The sequence below is a fragment of the Rattus norvegicus genome, chromosome 7, assembly GCF_036323735.1.
Source record: "Rattus norvegicus strain BN/NHsdMcwi chromosome 7, GRCr8, whole genome shotgun sequence".
Taxonomy (NCBI): Eukaryota; Metazoa; Chordata; class Mammalia; order Rodentia; family Muridae; genus Rattus; species Rattus norvegicus.
In genome coordinates this window covers 31,213,268-31,233,430 of record NC_086025.1, presented here as the reverse complement: position 1 = coordinate 31,233,430, position 20,163 = coordinate 31,213,268, and the positions used below count along the sequence as shown (strand labels likewise).

At 38.9% G+C, this 20,163-nt stretch overlaps 1 protein-coding gene across 21 annotated transcripts in view; it reads right to left on the bottom strand.

Moving 5' to 3' along the window:
• Window positions 1-20,163, bottom strand: part of Cep83 (centrosomal protein 83) — a 109,316-nt gene that overhangs the window by 43,083 nt on the left and 46,070 nt on the right. For 18 of the 21 annotated variants that reach the window (XM_063264031.1, XM_063264027.1, NM_001014266.2 and 15 more), the window contains 3 exons: window positions 10,663-10,914; window positions 8,420-8,551; window positions 812-926 (listed from right to left, as the gene is read on the bottom strand). In XM_063264031.1, coding sequence (XP_063120101.1) covers window positions 812-926; window positions 8,420-8,551; window positions 10,663-10,914 — 499 coding nt within the window. The remainder of the gene's footprint in view (window positions 1-811; window positions 927-8,419; window positions 8,552-10,662; window positions 10,915-20,163) is intronic. The other 3 variants (XM_063264035.1, XM_039079678.2, XM_063264037.1) reach the window with 1 other exon arrangement.

Sequence of the window (20,163 nt, the reverse complement as noted above, 5' to 3'; positions counted from 1 at the left end):
GTAATGGTAAATTTGATCAAACCGAGTCTTTCAAAAAACCTAGGATTCTAGAACATATGCTACATTACTAACAAAAATAAAAATAATCACACTTTCAAGCTTATTGAAAGAATTCTCAAATCTTAGTATAAGTATTTCAGAAATAACTACAGAAAATGTATATGTAACCTTTAAAAACACAATATAGCAATAGATCCCAAACTCTCACACTTAAAAAAAATTACTCTCAACTCTAATAATACATAGAACATAGAAATAATCAAAATAATCATTAATAAAAATCAACTCTACAGGAAACAACAGAGGTCAACTCAAGCACAGTACAACTGGAGGGAAGATTTTGAAAGTATTTAAGAAAGAAACTTAACCTCTGAGAAACTTTGATGAGCCATTCTAAGACTAAAAAATGGACTAAAACTGAGCCCACCTTGAACGAGGACTCAGTAACTAACCTAGGATTTATAGCAAATCAAACAAAACTGTGACTGACTCAGCTCCTCACATGCTTTAGCTTAACCACAGATGACTAAGAGCATTTAAAATTATAAACACATAAAGGACAAGCTCACATTTCCAATGTCTGTCTCATTCATACAGTAACCAAGAATTATTATATAAACATAAGTCAGTTCATTAAAGAAAAATCACAGAATGTACAAATCATTCAATATAATAAAAATTGTCCCTAATACTCTAATATTAAAATTTTATTAAGACAGAGGATCTGGAAAAGAACTCAGGCTGTTCTACTTTAATAATTGGAATTTAGACCTGAAAATAACAGAGAAAGGCATGGGAGATTATAGATTACCATCGAGTTCACTTTGGATCTTATTCCTCTCTCGCTCTAGCTCACTCTTCGCTCTTGCAGCCTCCAGTTTGACGTCAGTTATTTCGAGCTTGTTTGCATGTTTAAGCTCTTTCACCTGTTGGTCATTAGAAACTGCAATTACTATTGGGTCCTGTTCTTGTCACTCAGTTCATACCTAAAAGTACAGGCAGAGATGAGAATAATCTGGAAGCACAGGGTGTCAGAACCTGCAACAAGAAGTATCCCAGGGCCCAGGACGGCACGAGTCCAACAGACACCAAACAAAAGTTATCCTTTATCAGGGCTTAACCTTGCCTTAAACATTTTAACTGTACATATCTAATATCTACTGACAATTCAGAACATTTCACAGGAAAGTATTGAAATTGTCCTTTTAAAAAGGAAAAAAGGGCTGGGTACAGTGGCACACTCCTCTACCGAGTACTCAGAAGGCTGAGGCAGGCAGATCTCTGTAAGTTCAGATCTTCAAGGCTACCTGACTGAATCTAATTTCAGAAAACAACAAAAAGGTGGGGAAAAGGGCAAAGGCATTCCAGGTGGTAGGAACTGCATCTAAAATGTTAATTAGGAATGACATCACATAGTCTGCTCTTCAAACAATGAGCTATCCCTTTATTGTTAAAATCATAGGAAGGCTTAAAATCTGTGAGGATGGCAGGGAGTAAAGTCACTGTTTCCGAGTTACCATAGCTACGATGAACTGATGAACCGCCATGACCAAGGAGGACAGAGGCAATTTCTCACACTTCCCTGTCACGGGCCATCCCCAAGGAGTCAGGACAGACTCTCACATAGGGCAGGACCTGGAGGCAGGAGCTGGTGCAGACCCATGGAGGGTGCTGCTCACTGGCTTGCTCCTTACGGCTTGTTCAGCCTGCTTTCTCCAAGAACGGAGGATCACCAGCCCAGGGATGGCGCCCTCAAAAACACTGGGCCCTCCTCCATAAACAATTAAGAAAATGTCCCACAGGCTTGCCTGTAGCCTGATTTTATGAAGATATTTTCTTAATTGAGGTTTCCTCCTCTCAGATGACTTTAGCTTGTGTCAAGTTGACAAAAAGCTATCCAGCACACCGCTCAAAATAGCTGCTTAGCTATTTAAGGTAGAATAATTAACTTTATAAAGCTAATTTTGAAATGAGTTAGGTTAAGAAATAAAAGCAAAGAAATCAGCTCACAGCAAAAGAATTAATGAAAGAGACCTCAGAAGGACCGGTTGAACTTGGAGACTAATGTGTCTGCGTGTGTATGTACAAGTGAGGTAGAAGGGAGGGTGGAAAGCAAAGCACATAAACAAAGTCTGCTTCCTCTAAAGCCCCAGACAAATGTGAACTATTTTCAATACCTTTGATAAAACTAATCCATCACATATCATTTTTAGTCTAAATAGTCCTAGCAAATAATTCTAGTTTATAAGTAGTATTCCTTCATCCAACAAATATTTACTAAATACCCATAATGTGTAAGATACAATTCTAGGAGCTGGGAATATAGTAGCAAATAAAGTTTTGTCTTTCCAATCATCCACACTATTAACATTTCCAAAAACTTTTAAAATTATGTGCAAAGGCAGTAAGAAGGCTTTAACCAACAGATGTATAGCAAAGCTTAAGACTGCAGAATCAGCGAATAAAACTACAACGTACACAGGTGAAGCATAATGTGGGGCAGTAGGAAAGGATAAGCTATGAAAGCCCCACAACAAACAAAGATGAGAGGCAAGACACACATTGGTAAGGGTCCAAGAGCCAAAAAGGATCATCCACAGACACGAGGTTTTAATAGAAGAAGTTTTGTCTGCAAATGGTACTGAAAACTTTGCAAGGAATGTTTCATGCAAAATATGCATCTCAAGAAAACATGTTCTTTACTCTTTACAGTGCTAATCCCAATAGAGAGATCCTTCCAAATCAGTTTACACAGTACTAAATGATAGAGAATAGCAACCTGTAGCTGGCGTTTCTCTAATACTTAAAATTTCTTACTATGCCATAATTTTAAGGACAACTGACAAGGACATTAAAATGTTGAGAAAATATAATATTAAAATAATTACAGTGACATATAATATACACTAATTGCAAAACATTGAGAGTGACACAAAAGTTCACTAAACCACACTGTAATTGCTTTTAATGAGATAACAAATAAATTTTATAGAATATTGATTAGGTTCATGGTAACCTAAAGAAAAACGACATAACGACCTAGTTTCACTATAATGAGGCTGGAAGGCTGGTGCAGTCAGCAAGGCGCTTGCAGCACAGCACCCCGTGACAAGCTAGCATGGCAGGGTGCAGCTGATCCAGTGCTAGGAGGCAGACTCAGACAGATCCCTGGAGCTGGCTAGCTGCCTGGCCAGTCTAGCTGAATCAGAGATCTTCAGGATCAGTGAAAGACTCTCAGATAATTACACGAAGGATACCGGAGGGGTTGCTCAGTAGTTAAGAGCATGGGCTGCAGCTCTAAAGACCCAGGCTCGGTTCCCAGACCGCAGTGGCAGTTATAAGCTGCCTCTGAGCATCTGTGGGCATCAGGCACACATGCTGTTCAGAGACATACATGCAAGCAAAACCTCCATACACAGAGACATAAACTTTTAAATTTTTAATTCTTTAGAAAATTAATTATAAAATATGATAGACAATACCCTCTTTCTGATCCTCACAGGCACAAGGCACAAATATGTCACACATCACATATACATGCAGAGAAAACATTCATGTATACAAAACAAGAAAAATCAAATGTGCTGAAACAACAAAAAACTGAGAAAATAATATACAAGAAAAACAATACAGTTTTAAACTGTGTTACACCAGAAGCTCTGGCTATAAACTCCACAGATAATACTTACATTCTGGCTTTTTCTAAATTATAAGATGGTATAACTTCCTTAATTAATAAAGAAAGATACCTTAACATCAACCTCTGGGTTCTACTCGCGTGTACATTCATGAGAAAGATGTACATACAACATTCAGACACACACACACACACACACGGGCAGGTACCAGGTTTACTTATATTATTTTCTTTTTTTATAAATTTATAAGTCTTAAGTTTTTCCTTGGAGTCATATTTCTATGTTCTTAAAATAATGGATTTACTTAGAGCCAGTAATCGTTAACTTTTCAAAGTGTGTTTTATTTCTAAAATATAAAGATACTATAAAGTATATTAAAAAATGAAGGTGGGTGAAGTTAGCTTAATGAGTAAACTGTCTGCCTTACGAGCTTAAGACCTGCGTGTGGATCCCCAGGCCTATGTTAAAAATCATGTGGCATCCCAGTAATCCCGGAGCTGAGGAGGTAGAGACAGACAGATCGCCAAATCAGCTGTGGCTAGGAAGCGTGTCTCAGAAAATAAGGTGGCGGGGCTGGGGATTTAGCTCAGTGGAAGAGCACTTACCTAGGAAGCGCAAGGCCCTGGGTTCGGTCCCCAGCTCCGAAAAAAAGAACCAAAAAAAAAAAAAAAAGAAAAAGAAAATAAGGTGGCAAACAGCTGCGGAAGATACCCAATCACGACCTTTGCCCTCCACTCCGGCATGCACAAAAATGAACAGGTCAAATATCTGTAGAGCCGTGACCATCATACCCTGTGCTCAGGATCCCAAACACCTTAGAAACCTAAACTTCCAGAGCTCCATGGCCTCGTCAACCTTCCACCAAGCTAAGCCACTGTCTTAACAGACTCTGCCAGAGGCTGGCCTTTATACTGTGCTTTGCATTATGCTTTTGACATTACAGAAGGAAACATTCAGCAACCCAAGACTAAAACAGAACTTTAAATGGTGGTATTAGGTATTTAATAAATGCTCAAAATCTATAAACTGAGAGGGGGCTGGTGTCTGCTGTTTTCCAGAGAACCCACATGGCATTTCACAGCTGTTAACTCCACATCTGGGGGAATCCAATAGCCTCTTTCTGACCTCCATGGGCACAAGGCACAAACATGGCACACATACAAACATACATACATACATACAGACAGACAGACAAAACACTCATACATGTAAAACTCAAAAACTTTAAAACAAAACAAAGAGCTGAAAAAACAATATATATACAAGAGAGACAATACACATTTTTAAACTGTGTTACACCAGAAGCTCTGGCTATAAACTCCACAGAGATGATACTTAAATTCTGGCTTTCTCTACATTATGAGATGGTGTAACTTCCTTAAATAGATGAATCATAGTTCTGAGGAATGTTTTCTGTAACTTAGATTTCTAAAGACTGAAAACCTCATGAAGTAACTTACTGTTCTTCACTGGATAGAAATATCATTAAGGACATCATTTTCAGGCCAATTATGATAAGACCTTTCATCTGAGCCACTGGTACTGGCACAGCTTTGTTCTAAACCTCACATTTACAAATTTAAATAACGTAGTTAAACACACCCCAGGTGTTCCTCTGCACTGCAAACAGCCATTTGCTAGGACTGCAAAATGTTGATGAAAATTTCAAGTTGCAAAGAAAACTGTGACACACATGTTAGAAATATTTTAAAAACTATCCTTCTTGCAATCCTTTTACATATAAAATTTCAGATGAAACTTGCTTTGTCTAAAGTTGAGGGACATACTGAATACTCCATTTATATGCAAACTACTTCAAGTGTGCCTTAAAAACATGGGCAATTCTCAGCAGAGTGCTAATAAACAGGCATAGAGGAACAATACCGAACTGCTGTTTTCCCTCGTGGAATAAGACTATTTATTCTCTAACCTGACAAAGAAAGAACAATAATGAAGTGTATATGTGCAGAACACAGAGAAAGGGTCAGCACACAGGAGAGCCAGAGGACTGGAAAACATTGTGGTGCAACATCCCCTCAATCCCTCTCTTACCCCAAGACATAGAAGCCACCAATGAAGCCCAGCACATCCAATGTCCCATTGCTACATTTACAGTTCCAGTCATCAGGAACCCAGGCAGACCACTCAGGTTTAAACAATGTACTGTAAATACTGAATACTCAATCCTGTTGAACAAAACTGAAAACAATCTATAAAGGACTTGAAGAAAAACCTGAGAATTCCCTATATCCTGAATTTACTACTTTGTGTTTTATATGTTTAGTTGGAGGGGGAGGTGCTGTTAAAATTTTGCTAAATTCTTATCATGTAGACATTTAATTTCTATCTGCTGACACAAGTCAGGTAGAAAGCCACATCACTAACTGATTTCTAGTGGGGTTTATACTATAGAAAGTTGGAAGAATTGTTAGTGATCAACAGAAAAGGTGTTTGTTGCACTTAGGAAATTGGATCCCAATGAAATAAACAGAATGTTAAAAACATGAAATAGCATGTCTAAGGTTACAGTTACTGATCAGTCACAAAATTATACACACACACACACACACACACACACACACACACATTTTCTTTATATTGTTTCTTTTCTTATTTAAGGCTACACTAGAAATAAAATGAGTTAGGATTCAAAATATGTTCAAAGCCCATGATCTCTCCTTTGTATTTCATTACCTAGTCCAGAACGGCATAATTCCTAAACATAAGCTAAATTTAAACCTATAAACTAATAGTATCTAAAATTAAACACCTTAATAACTATGGTTGGGAATGTAATTCATTGGTAGAGTGCTTGGCCAGCACACACAGAAGCATAACTTCCACTACTAATTCCACAAAAAGGGAGGTGGGGAGAAGAAGGGGAGAAAAGGGGAGCTGGGTGCAGTGGTGCACACCTTTAATCCCTATACTGGGGAGGCAGAGGCAGGTAGACCTCTGTGAGTTTAGGGCCAGTCTGGTCTACAGTGTGAGTTCCAGGATGACAAGAAAGAGACTAAGATAAGGGGATTGTTACATGGCTACAGTGAAAACAAAGAGAGTATGAACACCTATACAAAACACCTATTAACAGGAGAGTGGAAAGAATTCTAAAGGAAGGAAGTTCTTGCCTCCAATTATATACCCACTGATGACCCTGCCAGGCTCCAGTGGACAGTTCCAATCCATGTGTCCCACAGATGACCCTGGTTAAACTAAATGGGTCACAAAACAAAATTCAAAGTCAAGATTCCAAGAAAGGGACTGGCAGAGGTAGGGGTGGGGTAGAGATGAGAGGAAGATAAATGCAGGTAGAGGGACAGAATACTCACATATATAAAATTGTCAAATAACAAAATTAATCCATTTAAAAGGGAAAAAGGACAATAGACTGTAGTCTAACTTCACGGTAAGAAATACCTTTCCAGTGGAACCATAACACTTAGGCTGTGGTGACCTTGTCTCTTCTCAGTCTATACACCGCACACAAGCCATCTCAAGAAATTCTTGGCCAACAAATATATAATGGCTAGACAGTGTCTTTAGTTAAAGCACATACATTTCTACTAGGCCACAGTGAATAAGTGGTTTTTTTTTTTTTTTTTTAACCTTTGAGCCATCCTGGATTTTTAACTGTGATTTTACATAACCTCTCTGACAAACATAAAATGACTGCCCTGATTTGGAAACCAATCTTATTTTCAAGATCTTACAAAGGTCCACAGCTGAAAACAACAGTGTGTTAGGGAATATTTGTTAGAATTTATGACATGTACTTTGTATATAATACCTCATTTAATTTTTCCACAAGTCTACATATATGTTTATGGAAGTACATACCAAAGTTTCAAAGAAGAAATACCAAAGTCAGAGCTAATTAAACAAAAAAACCTTACATTCAGTCTGCCTGACTACAAAGCGTTCTTCCATAAAATACTTTCCTCATTTGAGAAAAAAACTTTATGACATAAAGATGACTTAACAGTCAAGTTACATTTTTAAGGATAAGGATTTTATAAGCAAATCATGGTGTTAAAATTACTGAACAAATATTAACAAGAATCTACTATGTGAGTGTGCTTTCCCAGAGGCTAAAAGTTCTGTAGTGAAAAGCAATGTTTGCTATCATGGAGCTGACATTCAGTTACAGGACAAACTGGTAAGGAGAGACTTTAAAAAGAACAAAAACAAACAAGGACTAGGGAAATGTCTCAGTTTGATGTTTGTGCAAAAATTCAGAACCTATACAGCGGTGAACAGCTATCCGTAATTCTAGTCAAGGGGGTCTTAGGCCCTCTTCTGGCTTCCTTGAGAACCAGACACACATGCAAAGCAACACATAGACGCAGACACACATACAAAATAAATTTTATATATATATATATATGGGAAGGGGGTAAGAGAGGAAATACTATTTTACTATTTGAAGACAGGGGAGTCAGGCCTCTTTTAGGTTCCCACTACAGAAAGGGAGAAAGCAAGGTATGTAACTATGTGGGGGAAGCTCATGAAAAGTAGAGACCCCAGGGAGAATGAGCTCTTTCTAAGAAAGTCAGTGAGGGAGCAGTGAGGCGATAGGAAGGAAGCCTGACGCCGATGGCTGAGGAAGACCTGAAGGTGTTCTGCATGTGTAGAAAACACAGAAACCAGCTGGAAATCATCCCAGTTAAAAGATAAAATGATAGGTCAAAAAATGTTTCAACACAGAGATTATTCGAACACCAAATTTCTTTATCCCTGTGCAGTTGCAAGCTCTCCTGATGAAGCAAAGGACAGCAACTCACCTGACTAGTCAGCGTGCTTATTTCTCGGTCAGCCTTATGCAATTTACTAATTAAACAGGTGTTTTGTTCGTTGCTTGATTGTAGCTCTTTTTCTAGGCGTTCAGCCTGTAGTTTAGCTGACTGCTTTTCAGCCTTTCAAGACAAAAGATTTTAAAATATATTCATAATCTTTCATATAATATTAAAAATAAGCATAATCTAAAATGCCTGTGCAATCAAACACAAAAATTAATTATTCAAAACTTAAGCAACATTAACATGTTCTGAAGTAACTTTTCTTACATGGACCTGTAGAACTCAAATTCATTTCCTCCAGGAGATAAAGTACCTGCATACCTTAATGTGGGAATGCTGACATAATTCTAACATTTTTTAGACTTTCTAGCTATGCAAGAGTATTTTAGAAAGTGGACACGAAGGCTTACAATGCCCACAGAGTGGATAAGGTGCTTGCTACCAAGCCTGACAACCTCACTTGGATCCCCAGGCCCCACATGGTGGAAGGCAAGCACCAAGTCTCAGCAGCTGTTCTGACTGCTGCACATGTGCGTGGTACACAGGCCTCACACGTGTGTATGTGCACACAAGAGAAATGAACATAAAACAGTGGAAAATCCACAATCAATGGAGATTTTTTTTTTTAAACCAAAGGAAGGGACAGACAAATTCTCAACTGTCCTGGAGCCTTCGGAAGTACAGGCAAAGAGGCTTCTGACCTTACCACTCAATTAAGTCACTAAATTGTCATAAATTTCCTCAAAGTGATACTCAAAGTACCCTTACCAGAGAGAAAAAACTAAAAGCTTTGAAACATTTCTACTGACAATAAATAAAATGAGTGTTTCTGAACTTACAGGATAAACTTCAGGTTTATGTTTTCTATGCATGTTTACTTTATTAAAAAAGGACTTTATTCAGAAAATAAGTCAGAGAACAATTATTTTCTTCAAATATAAAATGGTATTTTTTGTGTACAACAAGAGCTGTGAAATATTAGAGAAAAATATTATTTGTTGCATGTATATGTCTTTCATTCCATCTGACAGATGATAAAAAATAAATACGGGCTCTTCTGAAAAATGTCCCAAATGAGCCATCACTCAGCTTACCCAGAAAATATTCACTCTAGACGACCTTGGTCAAACTTCACACTGGGACCAGACTATATTCAACTGCAACCTTCCCCTCACTCTGCCACTATGCCAATATATTAAGGAGTGCAAACCGGCAACCTGCACTCTCTTACTGTAAGCTGGCTTAAGTCTGATGGTCAATGACTCTAACCAGCTTAATTCTGGAGATCAACAAGGACTGCCATAGACTTCACCCTCCCCACCCCACCACCCAAAGTGACTTCTATTCTTCAAAACTTACTAACATATTCCATGGACCAGTTGATCACCTCATTGTCATTTTGTATTTTGAAATTGAAGACTAATTACAAACCATGTGCCTACAATTTCCTTCCAGATCAACCATTTCATAACTATCTCAAAGGAGGAAAAACAAACTGACCAGAATAAATGAAAACAAAAAGTAGTATCTGCGCCATCTTAGGCCCCAGAAACTAAGAGGCTTGTCTGAGTACAACGGAGGCCTGAGTGAGTTCCCAGAAGTCCCAGTGTGGCTCTGTTTTCTTCTCTAATGAGCTCAGGGAAAGAATTCAGTAAAGATCTGGATGCATTAGTAGTCAGCTAACTTTATCACTTTGGCTAGAGAGCTGTTTTAAGTTACATATAATATGTCTACTCAAATAGAATTTATGACTTGAAGGTTTTTAATTCTAGTGTAAGAAGTTTATGATTGGGGTTGGGGATTTAGCTCAGCGGTAGAGCACTTGCCTAGCAAGCGCAAGGCCCTGGGTTCGGTCCCCAGCTCCGAAAAAAAGAAAAGAAAAGAAAAAAAGAAGTTTATGATTTCAAAATAATTATTCTTTGTCTTTGTTTTTAGATGACTCTAGTCTTGAAAATTTAAAGGATATTTTTATATTCTATTCTGTGACATTTTAAACGTTAAAGCATTTCACTCAGATGGTGACTCCCAAAGAATGAATCTATGTAGACATAAAGGTAGAAAGAAGCACAGCCAATCAAACCTCTCTTCTTTGCACACACACTTGGGAGGACACGAATGCGTCAGCATTAGATCACCAAGCATTTATTTATGTTCTAAAAACCAAAGGCTTGTCAAGTGCACTTTTAAAACTTATGCCATACTCTACTGGGAAGCAATTAAAACCTTACCTCCAAGGATCTGAGAGTGGCCTGCATCTCAGCCAACTGCCTCACTTGTATTCTTTGGACATTTTCTACCTGAGCACCAGAATTCTCTTTCTCAGCCCTTAATTCTGCTACTTCAGCCTCTAAACTTTTCAATTTCTGAAGCAAATGGGTTTTTTCTCGAACAAGTTGCTCCACTCGTTTGCTATCTCTTGTGGGATCAACACTAAGCAGCTGGTTATGTAGTTCCTCTTTATCCTTCTCCAGTCGTGCAACCTAATAATTGGAAAGGAAGTATATGAGCTCTAAATTATTGAATTTTCAGTCATGAACATGCTTTACAAGTCAGTAAATTAAAATTAAAAACTGCACAACATGTAAGCTCAGGTGTGGAAATGAAGTAAAAAGGAAAAACATCTAAAATGTCACGTTCCTCATTCTGTACTCAGCATGACTCAATTTTAAGGGAAAGGACATTGCCCTATTTTTCCTTCTCTCCCCACAGTGTCTGGCACAGGGCTTAATCAGATGCTGACTAAAATTCAAAGTTGTAAATACTACAATAAAATAATTATTTAAAACACATAAACTTCACAAGCCCACAATAAAAATTCATGCAAGGCCAATTCAATGACCGCTCCTAAAGTTCTCCTTACTGGTTTGGCTTACTCTACTTAATTCTTTGGCTATGTCTAGGCTACTAAACCATCTGTTTGTGAGGAACCAATTCACACAAAATCTGTATAAATAAACACAAATACAATCAATGAACTTCTAAAGTAATGGCCAAGTTTATTAAAGCCCTAACTGTAATTATAGCCTAGGTCTTATCATGTTCACTATTCCAAGGTTTATCACAGTCACTAAGGAACTCAGAGGCAAAATACAATAGAATTCTCTTCCATAACAGATGCCACATGCTTCCAAATCCGTGGGTTCCACAGTTTCCTAAGACCTGAGGCATCGCAGAGGCCCCTTGCTGCTAAGGATGAAGGGACTAAGCACTGAGAATAGAAATCCCTGCCCCCTTTCTTGGTGATTTCTTCCTAGTTTAGTGTAACTTATCACCACATCTGCTTTTAAGTTTTATTTCTTTTTCATTTTAATCTCCATCTTCTAAGTGGTGCCAGGGATTGTACCAAGGCCTTGAACAAGATACATCAGTGTTCTACAGTGAGGTACAAGCCCAGCCCCATCAGCAATTCTTTTCTATTTATTTCTCTATAGCAGGGTTACCCTTATTATTCAATTGAACCACTGCAAAAAGCAAGACCAATAGCTATTTATAACCAGAATGAATATTGAAGGCTCAATCTAAGTCACAAGGACACTAAGGGAATGCTCTGGCACACAGACAAGGCTGGCTGAGCTCTCAAGGAAGTTAAGAACTGAGAGCTTCCATGGGCTGTTTCCTCATCTTTAAAACGCCAAGTAAGGTTCTCTTTGATCTTTTTATCAGCCCTACAATTTAGGGATTCCAAGTTTGAATTTGTACATGATGGACTTTAAAGATATTAACAGGGTATAAAGATGAAAATATCCAGTATCTAAACATATTTTCGAGAAGAAACTCACCCATGAAGATAAGCATCAAAAGTCCAACTAAGGGCTGGGTGATACACTAACTTAGTATGCCAAAACCATGGGTTTCAATTCCAGGCACCGTGCCCACTCCCTTCAAAAAAACAACGTGACAACAAAAAGCACCAAATAAACAGAAAACATATAATTAATTCATCTTTCCTATTCCCTCACCAATATTTTATGTAGAATAATTTTCTCCCAGAATTGTTCTTGAACTACATTTATTCAGTTTCTTCTTCCTATTTGAGGAACTAACTATATGAGTCTGTGTTAAGTTATATTATCTTTAACTTTTAAAAAGTTTCCTATATACACACACCGTATTTATGTCATTTTCATACATACATAAACCTACTGAGTCCAGTTACTGTTGCACATATGCACATGTATGCAAGGCTGACCACTTTGAATGCAGAACTTGTCAGGTCTCTGATCTCTGGAGAAACCAGACTCTCCCTCCCTCAGCAGCCACTGACTGCCTCTAAGTTCTCACGAGGGTAGAGCCTTGAGAAAATTTCCCCCACCTACTCTGGCATGTTGAGTGATGTAAGTCTCATGCAGGCAACCACGCAGTTGAGATTTCATGAACGTAGCACCCTTGGCATGTCTAGAAATTACTTTCTCACAGCCATTGTCCTGGTTCTGCCTCTACAACCTTTCTGCCCCTCTTCCATGATGCTTTATGAGTCTTAGGTATAGAGGTTGTGCTGTAGAGGTCCCAACCAGGGTTGTGCATCCCAGTCACATACTCTCTCATTTTGACCAGATATAAATCTATGTGCCATCCCTCCATCTTCTGCAGAAGAAGCTTCTTTGATGAAGGATGAGAGATATATTTCCCTATGAGAGACATATTTCCCTAAAGGTAAACATTTAGAACATCTGAAAGCTCCATTTATTTAGATAAGTATCAGTAGGTTACCCTCTGCAGTGTATGCCTTTCCATGGGATCGTAGCTGGGTTTACAGTAGTAGGCATGCACTTACTCCTACTGAGCAGGCCTTGAAGTCCCATAAGATGACTACTGGGTTACCCCCAAGATACAAGTGCCACTTCTGCACTGTAGCAGCAGCTGCTTGGCCAGCGGTTATTGTACTGCGCAGGCTTTACAGCTGGGGGCAACTGATGGTTACTTCTCTTTCTCGGCAGCTTGCAGAGCACCTTAAAAACCTATGGGAGCTAGACCTCAGGAAAGAGCCTTCCAGCTCAGTACCAGTTTGATTCCTCAAGTCCTGGGACAAAAATATGTGGTGTCTTCAGCAACAGCCTTCAACTTCTAGAAGGCAATCAAGGGCAATGGAGCTAGCCTATATTGTTTTATGGTTTCCTGAATACCCCTGGTAAGCCACTGCTTTTATTTCAGCTTCAGTTTAAATGAAGGGCTTAGGCTGGGTGATTCTGTACCATAGTGTTTATCATTTCCATAAAGTAATTCAAACACACATTTTGTTTGGACAGTGATGCAGACAACGCGTTACCACTAAGCTACATCCTTGGCTGCAAACAGTTTAATACACTATCAATACAGGTAGGGTGGCTCAGCTAGGGAAAGACAAGGTATAGCACAACTTTAGACAACAGTGTCCTCAAGTGAGAGACAAAGTCAGTAGTCACACTTTTGCAGTGCCCATTTTAAATATAAAATATATTTAAATATATTTAAACATAAAATATAAATATATTTATATATAAATATAAAATATATTTTTAAATGTATGCTGAGAGGCACTGGTCTGATACCTGCAACAGCAGCTGAAGCAACGACAACTAGCAAACGACACTCTAGATTAGAATTATATAACTCCTCAACCACAATTCACTATCAAAACCCTTCCTACCCAAACTGTTTACCGCTGCTTTCTGACTACTGAGCTCCTTAATGACTTGTACAGTAAGTACTAAGTCTTTGTGTCCTCTGCAATGGGAGAGCCTGTTCTATTCTACCCAACCCCTGCCACAACAGCACCCCTGGCTCACTCATCTGGGCGCAGGCTTGCACACACCCTCAGTTCTGTCTTTCCCTCCACTGTTAATCACAGTCACATGCCATTTTCCTCCATGTCCTTCATTCGTTTCTATCGCAGTTCTTCCTCTCAATCTGCAAAGGTCTTTCTCTAATTTCTCTTCTTTGACGTCTGTCCAAATCTGCCTATACTGAAGTTCCATTCACACTTACTTTATTCTCTTTAGAACAAAAACTTGCTTGACAGGTAAGACGTTTGATATTAAACAATTTTGCTTTTCTAAAGCTGAGGTAGTATAAAGGACAGGAACAGATCAGGGATTTCAAAGAGTAGATGGCTTTTTTTCAAAGGACAATAGTATCACTCAGTAACCCTGAGGCGCACACAGGGAAAGGTAGTATACTTAAATGCTGGAATCCATCCTTCTCTTATTGTCTTTATGGTAGAGCATACAGAAATAGGTAAGCTGTGCGACCAAGCGCCTAGACTTGGTTTTTCAGTGTTTTAAAGCTACTCCTACACTTCCTTCTGGCTTGAAAGAATGCTGCCATTCTTACCTCCTTCTGCAAACAGTGTCTTCAACTATTGCTTAAGTTATTTGAAACAACAATATCCTACATAGTCTAAGATGGCTTCTATGTAGTCAAGGCTCGGCTTAAACTTTTAAAATATTTTATTTCTTAATTATGTGTATTGGAGAGAGAGAGAGAGAGCGTGCGTGCGTGTGTGTGTGTGTGTGTGTGTGTGTGTGTGTGTGTGTGTGTGTGTTTGCGCGAGTGCATGTGCACACATACAAATATGCACTGGAGTATAGGTGCTGGCTGGCAAAAGCCAAAAGAAAGTGTCAGATTCCCTGGAGCTGGAGTCACAGGCAGTAATAATCCACTCAAGATGGTTGCTGGGGACCAAATTCACTGTTTCTATGAGAGCAGTGTCTATTCTTTTTTTTTTTTTTTTTTGGTTCTTTTTTTTGGAGCTGGGGACCGAACCCAGGGCCTTGCGCTTCCTAGGTAAGCGCTCTACCACTGAGCTAAATCCCCAGCCCCGCAGTGTCTATTCTTAACCACTGAGCCCGACCTCTGACCTTGAACTCTTACTTCACCTGACTCAGTCTCTCGAGTGCTAGGATTATAAGCATGTATGATCATGCCCACCTTGGGTTTTTTAAAAAATAAATCCTTTGTTATCAGATAATGATACAGTATAATATCTATTATCTCAGTGTTGGCATCTATTGCTATCTTACATTTAGTTTTAGAACCTTCTAAATGATAGGAGACAAATTATTTCAATTAAATCTTGAAATAGCCTGTTTTTGGGACTCTAAATCAAAAATAAAATGTGTTTTCCTTTGCATCTTATAAAACCACTGGTGAAAAGAAAGGACAGTACAAGCATCACTGAATAACGGTAATGCCTGTACCACACACCTTCTCTGATGAAACACAGCAGGTTAAGGGCACAGCACCTCACGACTGCCTGGTGGAGAGAGAAGCCCATAGGCCCTGCACTGCTCACTACAACAGCAGGGCCGGGTGTGAGAGTACTTTATGCTCAGAAGGACTAACTTTGGTATTAGGAAAATGCTGGTCCTATGATTTAGAAAGTACTGGAATGTATATTAAATATTATAGAGACCTGGTAAGTTCTCCTTAAAAGTAAAATCAATTATTAGCTGCAAGTTGACCAATGGATACCAGATCCTGAATTTGTTTTTTAGTGCTAGGTCTTTGATTTCCTTTATATTCCTTTGGCTCTTTATCCAGGGATAGAGTTAGGATATCGTCACACATTTGATCTTTTCAGGCCTCACCTGTATACCTGCTAGAACCGGAGACATTTATTTAGTCTACAACTAACTCGATGCATCGTGCATTAAAGGATTTCCCATCCTGGCTGATGTAACAATACATTTGGACCAGTTCCATGTGAGCTCTGGGTATTGCTTTGTCTGAACCAATAGAGAGGGTCCCTGGCCCTCTGTGGCAGGACTGAACCTCTTGCAGAACAGATTAGCACTGCTACTGAGCCACCCCCACCCGCGGCCTGAGAGAGTGGTTCCTGAAATGGAGTGTCGTACAGCAACACAGGGCTTTGCTTTGTCTGTTTTTCATTCCTTCTCTGGCTCATACAGAGGCACTAACTAGTAATTAACTAAATACCCAGGGACTACCCTGCAAGATACTAGTGTGTCTGTCAAGTCCAATGTCATGGCCTCTCCCAGTTCTGAACTTCAATGTCTACATACGCAGCTCCAGCATTTCATCCTTATGAAGTTTTCATACTTACAGCCAAATGTAAGAAAGCGTAACATTATTTTATAAAAATAAAGACATCTTCTTTTCTGCTTATTGTGTGGATCCCTTTGTGAATTCTACACTGCTTCACCAACTAGGTTGATACAGTACTGTAAGCCCTGTATTGCTGTACGACACTCCATTTCAGGAAACACTCTCTTAGGCTGCGGGGGTGGCTCAGTAGCAGTGCTAATCTGCTTTGCAAGAGGTTCAATCCCTGCCACAGAGGGCCAGGGACCCTCTTTACTTATCCATAAGAAGTCATTCTTCTGCTACTCAAGTTCTATTGTGAAACTGCAAAAATTAAGTCACACCTCCCTGTTCACTCTGAGCACTGTTACTAGTTACAGCCCCTCAGCAGTTACTAACTATGCCCACTAGTCCTGAAACACTCAGTCTTCCATGAGGACTAGAATCAGCTTCTCACAAACCCTTGTTAATGTTACTATTTTAATCCCCTCCTATGAATCACAAATGTTCTTACTGGCACTCAAATGAAGAATTATTTCCATAAGGTTTCTGATTTAGTCTACCCAGACTCAGAGGCATTACTATCGATGGGAATCATAACTTTCTGAAGTATATTTCTTAAATAATACAACTTGAAAACCAAAACCTATCCTTATTCCATAGGCTACATAATAGATATTGATTAAAATTGATCTTATTAAAAAGGAAGCCTTTTATCTAAGCAGTAGGTCTCAACAACAAGCTTAATGTATTCAGTAAATCATGTCACAAACTGGTACATTGCCATCTAGGTTTCACTGTTCCCTTACAGGGCACAGACAGAACAGATTTCAGTCTAATCCTTAAGGACCTCAGAATTTTCAGAACAGGAAATGAATATTGGCTTCCACTTCCCCAGCTTCATCTGCTCTAAACTAGAAAGTAAGTTTATTCTTTGATGCCAGGCATTGACTTCTCTTTAAAGCGCTAAACAGCATCTTCATCCAACAGAAAGAAACTTCACTTATGTCAAAGTCTACTGTTAGTTATAGCCACCATCATCATTTCAGCTAGCTACAGCTTCTACACACCTTGCTGAACTTTTATGTTACGAAGTCTCCCTCTTTAAACCAACCAACCTACCTACCTACCTACCTACCTACCCACCCACCTACCTACCCACCTACCTATCAATCTATAGACAAGAATCTCACTTTGTAGTACTGGCTGGCCTTCAATTCACAGAATTGCCTGTCTCTTTCTCCAGAGTCTTCCCTTTAATCATACACACACACACACACACACACACACACACACACACACACACACACACACACACACTTCTTTTTTTAAGAGGTATTTATGTATATGAGTGCTCTATCTGCATGTACATTTGTGTGTCTGAAGAGGGCATCAGATCCCATTACAGATGCTTGTGAGCCACCATGTGGTTGCTGGGAGCTGAATACAGGTCCGCTGGAAAAGCAGCTAATGGTTTAACCACTGAACATTCCTTAAATCTTATAAACAAAATTCCACTAGCTTCAAAGTGTTTTTCTGTGGCTTATCTACACCTACAGTTTAGATCTGCACCTACAGTTTAGTTTTCTCCCAGACCAATGTGTGAAAGGCTCACTCCCGCTTTAGTCACTGGGAGTTGGTGAACATTTTCAGACGGAGGTGAGCTAAGTGGTCTTCCTGTCGCCTCTCCAAGGAGGCCTCAGCCTTTCCTCTTGCTCTTCCCCCTTCCTACTAGCCACGAAGCCACCAGTTCTTCTGCCTGGGTTGCCTCCATAATGGTGTGTGCTATAGGCTTAAAGCAAAGGAACAAACCACTCGCAAACTGAAATCTCCAAAACCTTTAGCCAAAATAATAATACTTTTCTTTTTATAAACTGATCAATCTCAGGAATTTGTTACAAGAGAAAGACAACTGACACACAACACATACCTTCTTCAGCCTTCATAAAATTGAGAAGGTTTAGGGTCCAGATTATTCTCTGACTTAAAGAAGTGCCCCAGCCATCTGATCATCTATCCAGGCAACTAAAACTCTTTCTACATGGGTTGTTTCACTTTCTTATCACTCGTGCGTATTCACTAGAGCAGCGTTTTAAACTCCCTCAGAAACCTTTCCTTTGCTAACTACTGCAGTATGACTGCTAAAATCTGACTAACTGTTAAGCAGTCCAGCTTTGGACTGTCTTGGGTGTTAACACACTTTCTCTGTAAGATTTAAGCATTTCTAACGTTTGGATTAATGTTCCCTTGAATACTTAGAAGCCTCTGTAAAGTATTAGCTGGCCTAATTTTATTATCATGGCTAAGGGGGCAGGGAGACTGATGAAAGAACAGTCAGTCAATGCTATATTTACTCTACAACATTTCTTGTTACATTCCGTCTCTGATATGAGCAGGTCATATCAGAGCACCCCAAAACAATTACAAAGACAGATCACAATAGCAGACTGCAGTAATAATGACAAGGTCTGGAAATGTATGGGACTTGCTACACGTTACCATTACCCTGAGCCGCACAAACATGAAGCAAGCATACATACGCTGCTGGCAAACTTACCCAACGGACGGCCTAAAACTTCAATCTGGTTATAGAAAGGCAATGCAGCAAAGGGCATAAGTACGATTGACAATACATGCCTGAATTGTACTCTATAAATTCATATATTTATACCACTCTAAACTGTAAACAGGAGGGTGGCAGAGGTAAAACTCCACTTGGAAACTCTGGAATTATATTTGTTATTCCTATAAACTCTAGTTGAAATTACTGTCTGCTGTTTCATAAACCACAGTTGCCTCACCAAGTTTTACTGTCTACAGTACTATACTAGTGCACAGTAACTGAAACACTACAGTAAGTGACGAATTGGGGACAGGGAGGAGCAGAAAGTCTTTTCTAGACTCTATAATAGCCCTTAAAATATCTAAATTTTCAAAATTATTTGGTCTTTTCTAAGAGAAAAATATATTAGTAGTAACATTTTTATATCAATGACAACAAAACCAACAAAATCAGGAGACTGAATAAGACATACAATCACTATAAAGTAACCCCACCAACTGATTCCAAAAGCAAGGTCTAACCTACAGCACTGAGAACCATGAAAACCTCGGCACTCCTCTTAACATACCGACCCTGCATGTGACGTGGACGTGGGCATCCTTTCTACAACAGAAGGCCCACGGGCCACTGAGTCCACTTACTTACATATCTGAATGAAGCCTTTTACAATCACAAACTGTATCCATCAGCTCAACTCTTAGTAAAATTGAAGCCATGGGATGGCCAGTGATCAAGAGTGATAATCTCAAATCACTGATAATTTCAAACTTAAAACTCTAAATGAGAGCTGAGATATAAAACGGGATATCTACATTCTACTGTTAAGCTAGCTAATGCCTATGAATGTTTTGACAAATCTTGTGCCTCGGCTTCCTAAATTTCGAATAAATAAGTCTTTTCTCATCTTACTATTAATATTAAAATGAAATTATAGCCAAACAAGACAAATAAAACTGTAAGAGAAAAATAAACAGCTAAATATGAAACTCACTTTAAATATCCAGAATGTTCAAAGACTATTGTGTTAAAAACTCAAATGATGAAGAATCTAGATAGTTTCTTATTTATGGAACAACTAAGAAACTGCTCATTGATAAAAATAAGTCAGCCTAAGCCAAATATTGTTCTCTTAGCTTTTTCAGATGCC